Source organism: Fukomys damarensis, unplaced genomic scaffold (assembly GCF_012274545.1).
Source record: "Fukomys damarensis isolate Sample0158 unplaced genomic scaffold, DMR_v1.0_HiC HiC_scaffold_37, whole genome shotgun sequence".
Lineage (NCBI taxonomy): Eukaryota > Metazoa > Chordata > Mammalia > Rodentia > Bathyergidae > Fukomys > Fukomys damarensis.
Window position 1 is genome coordinate 7,526,723 of NW_022900949.1, and position 4,269 is coordinate 7,530,991.

The 4,269-nt window shown below is 57.1% G+C and overlaps 1 protein-coding gene across 1 annotated transcript in view; it reads right to left on the reverse strand.

The window, feature by feature from the left end:
• The window catches only part of LOC104869722 (long-chain-fatty-acid--CoA ligase ACSBG2-like), a 12,133-nt gene extending 7,864 nt beyond the window's left edge, over positions 1 to 4,269 (reverse strand). The window contains exons 1-5 of the mRNA XM_033759603.1: positions 3,925 to 4,269; positions 3,574 to 3,793; positions 1,267 to 1,355; positions 683 to 803; positions 7 to 87 (exon numbers count right to left, since the gene is read on the reverse strand). Of these exons, the coding sequence (XP_033615494.1) occupies positions 7 to 87; positions 683 to 803; positions 1,267 to 1,355; positions 3,574 to 3,793; positions 3,925 to 3,995 (582 nt within the window). The 5' untranslated portion in view covers positions 3,996 to 4,269. The remainder of the gene's footprint in view (positions 1 to 6; positions 88 to 682; positions 804 to 1,266; positions 1,356 to 3,573; positions 3,794 to 3,924) is intronic.

The following is a 4,269-nucleotide window of genomic DNA, read 5'->3' on the forward strand; positions in this document are numbered from 1 at the left end:
GCATACCGAGTACAGGTCGGGCCGCGCCGTCTGGATGGCGTCCTCATACTGCACGATCGCCTTGAGGTGCTTCAGGGAGCCCTGGATCTGAAGGGTACACGGGACTCAGCACCGTCAGCAGGGACACCGGGCCGGGGCGGCGGGGACCCCAGACCTTTTTGTTTGCTTTCAGTGCTGCGGATGGAGCCCAGGACTTTGCAGTCACTGAACCAGCACGAACCACTGAGCTACACTCCAGGCTCTTTAGAAATTTTCTCTCTCCAGGAGTGGCCCAAACTGGTTCAAACTTGCAATGCTCCTGCCCTCAGCCTTCTACCCAATGTTGTTTTTCCCTCGTCTTGCTGAGACACTAAGTTGTGCGGGCCTGGTTTAAACTCGGGACCTTCTTGCTTCAGCCTTCCAGAGCACAGGGATTACAGATGGGCACCACCACACGGTGCTTCTTAGTGGGGTAAAACACACACAGTTGTGCCGTGTTTGACCACTTTGAGGGTTTTGTTTTGTTTTGGAGACAGTCTCATTATGTGACCCTCCTGTGATCCTCACAGGTGACCCTCCTGCCTCAGCCTCCTGAGTTCCGGGAAGACAGGTGTGCAGCACCACGCTTGGCTCTTCCTTTCTCTGCGAGGTGTGCTCCCTGCCTTGCCTGCCCTCCTGACTCCTCAGCCCGAGTGCCTCTCACCTGGGTGATCTTCTGAAGTTGTTTATCGGTGTCTACCACCAACACGTTTATCTCAGCCTTCTTGGCGATGATCTGGCAGGCTTTCGGGGTGGCGGTCGACAAGATGCCAACAGAGAAGCCTCTGAAAGCAGAATCCAGGGGCCTGTGTTGAGTGTTTCTGGGAACTGAGTTTCAGGAGTCCCTAACAGCCTGCCACCCACAGCGTGCCCTCTTTGAAGATGGGGCTCAAGGTCTATCTGGGGTGTGGGCTCTGCCCTGAAGGCTTCCCGCCAGTGATCTGGACAGGGAGAGGAAGTGCTCGGTGTGGGGGAGTCCTGAGGAGCGAAAGGGCTGTCTGCATGAGAGGGTAAAGGGGCCTGGGCTTCACTAGATGTGTAGGAGTTCACTGGGGGAGCCCATGTCTAGGGAGAGGGGTGAGCTGAGTGTGCTCAGGCCTGGGCTGGGGACGATTCCCACTGAGAACAGACTAGGTGGGTTGGGCTCCCTGCCCTGGGGACTCAGCGATGAGACTCCAACTGTCTCCGGAAGGGGCGGGCTGGAGGCATCCTGCCTGGGCACACCGTGGGGAGCCGCAGTCTCCTTACCCTGCCATGATGGCCCCGATGTTGGCGATCACCCACTCCTCTGAGTTGAGCCCCAGGATGCCTACGCCGTGAAAGCGCTCCAGGCCCAGCTGCTAGAGGGACACCCTTGTGAGGGCCAGAGGGATTTGGCCACCATCACCCTGTCCTGCCTTCAGCTGGGTTCTGAAGCCAGGCTGCCCTCTGCTCTGTGATGTTATAATTTTTTTTTTTAACTTTTAATAGATAAAATGTTGGGCTGGGCGTGGTGTGACAATCCTATAATTCCAGCACTTGGGAGGCTGAGGCAGGAGGATCACTGCAAATTCCAAGCCAGCCTGGGCTCCATAGTGAGTTCAAGGCCAGCCTGGGCTACACAGTGAGACCCCTGTGTCAAAAAAGCATTCCGGGAACTCCAGCTCTGCCCCGCACGCGAGTGGCTGGGTGACCCTGACAATCCAGGATGGCGCACATCCAGGCCCCGCTGGCTCGTCTCTGGCAACACGGATGGTCCCATCTGAACTCAGGGGGCGGCGTCTCTCCCTTCCACGCTGCACTCTCACATACAACGGCCCATCTGCCGCTTGCTCATCCAACAAGCATCTCAGCCCCGACAGACCCCGGGGGATCCGCCATCGTCAATTCTGCTCCAACCCCCAAGCTGGCTCCCTGCACTCCAGCCGTTTCCATCACAGTCCACAGCCCTGCACCCTTGGAGTGTGCACTGCAACTCCTGCTCCAGCCCGGCCACCTCGTCCCCACAGCCACAACACCGAGTCAGGTCCCCCTGCCCCCGCTGCCCTCAGCCCCCAGTGGCTCCCAGCTCCCTGGCCAAAGCCCAGGTCCTCCCTGCAGCCCACAGGGGTCTGGCCCACCTCCCGCCTCCTTGCTTTCCCTTCTCCGTCTCTGCCCCTCACTCTCTCTGCTCCACCACACTGGAGCTTTACTTTCCTCCAGGTCACACTACTGTCTCAAAGATCTTACGTGTTTATTGCTATTATTGAGACAAGGGTTCACTATGTGAACCAGGCTGGCCTTGAACTCTTATTGATCCTCCTGCCTCAGCCTCCCAAGGGCTGGGATGGCATGTTTATTTATTTTGACTGGGCAAATCATCTGAGGCCTCTTATCCCCTATACCAATCTGAAAAACGGGCATTTATTCAGTCCATGAACACCAGAGCAGAGGCTGGAGTAGAATAAGGCAGGCCCAGCTTCCTGCCCTTGTGGAGCTGACCAAGTAGACAGACAGTGAACATGGTCCCGGGTAACAATGAAGGCTGGGCGCAGTTTTTTTTATTTGCAGTGCTAGGGACTGAACCCAGGGCCTTTCATATGCTAGGCAAGTTCTCTGCCACTGAGCCACATCCGCAGACCCTGGGCCGAGGAGGGTCAAGGAGCTATGATAGGAGGAGAAAACAGGGGTGTGGATCTGAGAATCTCACTTTGGAGGCGCCATCGGAAGACAAAAAGGAGCTGTCACTGTGTAAGAATGACAGCCAAGCCCGGCATGGAAGCGCAGGCCTGTCATCCCAGCACTCAGGAGGCTGAGGCAAGAGGGTTGCTGTGAATCTGAGGTCGGCCTGGGCTAGGGAGGCCCTGTCTCAAATTACCAAATTGCAGGGCTGACTGGGTCAACCACCGAATCCTCGGGGCAAACCTGCAAGCTAAGTGATCTCAAATATGAATAATTTATTGATAGCACTTATATTTACTTGCAAATAATATATATTTTGTCTGTGTTATATTTGTTAACTCATATATAACATTTTATACTAAATGTATTATAAAGGTATCACATGTATGATTGATATGTAAACAGCAGATATTTTAGATACGTTTTAAACATTGTACATTTATAGATATCATAGTAATCATTTATTTTACACATGCATCATATGTAAAGCCTGTATTTTATACATTATACTTATACGCAAATCTCTATGTTACATATGGGGAAAATGAGCGGCAGAGAGGCAAAGTAATTTGTACAAGAACCCGCGGCTTTCAGCAGGGCTGGGATTCGAACCCATGAACACAAGCCCCAGCTCTAAATCCGGTTCTCAGGGGTCCTGAAGACAGGAAACATAAGGTCACAAGCCAGCAACGCCGCGAAGGCGCTTGAGAGGGAGGGAGGGAGGGAGGGCGGGGAGTACGCGCAGGCGCACAAAGATGAGTACGGCACGGGAACGCGAATGGGGTGGCGACCCGCGCAGGCGCAGGAGAGGAGAGCCACAGAATTGCGCAGGCGCAGAAGGTGAGCGGGGGAAGGCCCGGGAAAGGCGCGCAGGCGCAGGAGCGTCCGGAGAGGCTGGGCCGCTCGCCGCGCTACCTTGAGGAAGCCCTTGGCCGCGCGGCGACACAGTTCGTAGTACTCGCCGTAGGTGAGCAGGTGCCAGTGGTTCCTGCGCTTGGTGCCGAGCGCGATGTAGTTGACGTACTTTACGGCCGAGTGCATGACCATGTCGTGCACGGTGAGCGGCGCCTCCTGGTCATTCGCGTCCCTGCCCAGGCGGAGCCGCACCTCGCCGTCGCGCTCCGTGGTCCAGTAGCTGCCGGGGTCGGGGTGGGGATCGGGGTGGGGATCAGCGCCTGCCGGGACCCGGTTGGGGACGGGGCCCTGGTGGGGATGGGCCGAGACCTCGAGGGTTCTTCCACCCTCCGAGGACCCGGGATGCCCGACCTCTGGTTCTCCGAGTGCAGGGCGCTGCCTTTGGATAAGCGCTGGCTCCCGTCCGAGGGCCGGCTGTCCATGGTGCCTTTGCCTCGTGTGGCAGCGCCTCCGGGGACATCCGGGGTGCAGGTGACCGATGATCACCCTGACAGCGGTCCAGGGGGTGAAGAGGGGGAGGTGACCAGCCAGGAGGAGGAGGAGGATTCCCACCTAGTCGTGGGGTGGCTTGGGCTGGAGGCAGGAGCAAGGTGACAGAGGTCCCCGGGGCTGGCCTGGGAGGACGGGGGAGCGCAGAAGGAAACACGGAGCATAGCGTTTTTGTAGCGCCTTCTGTGCCCACCTCCCACCCAGAGC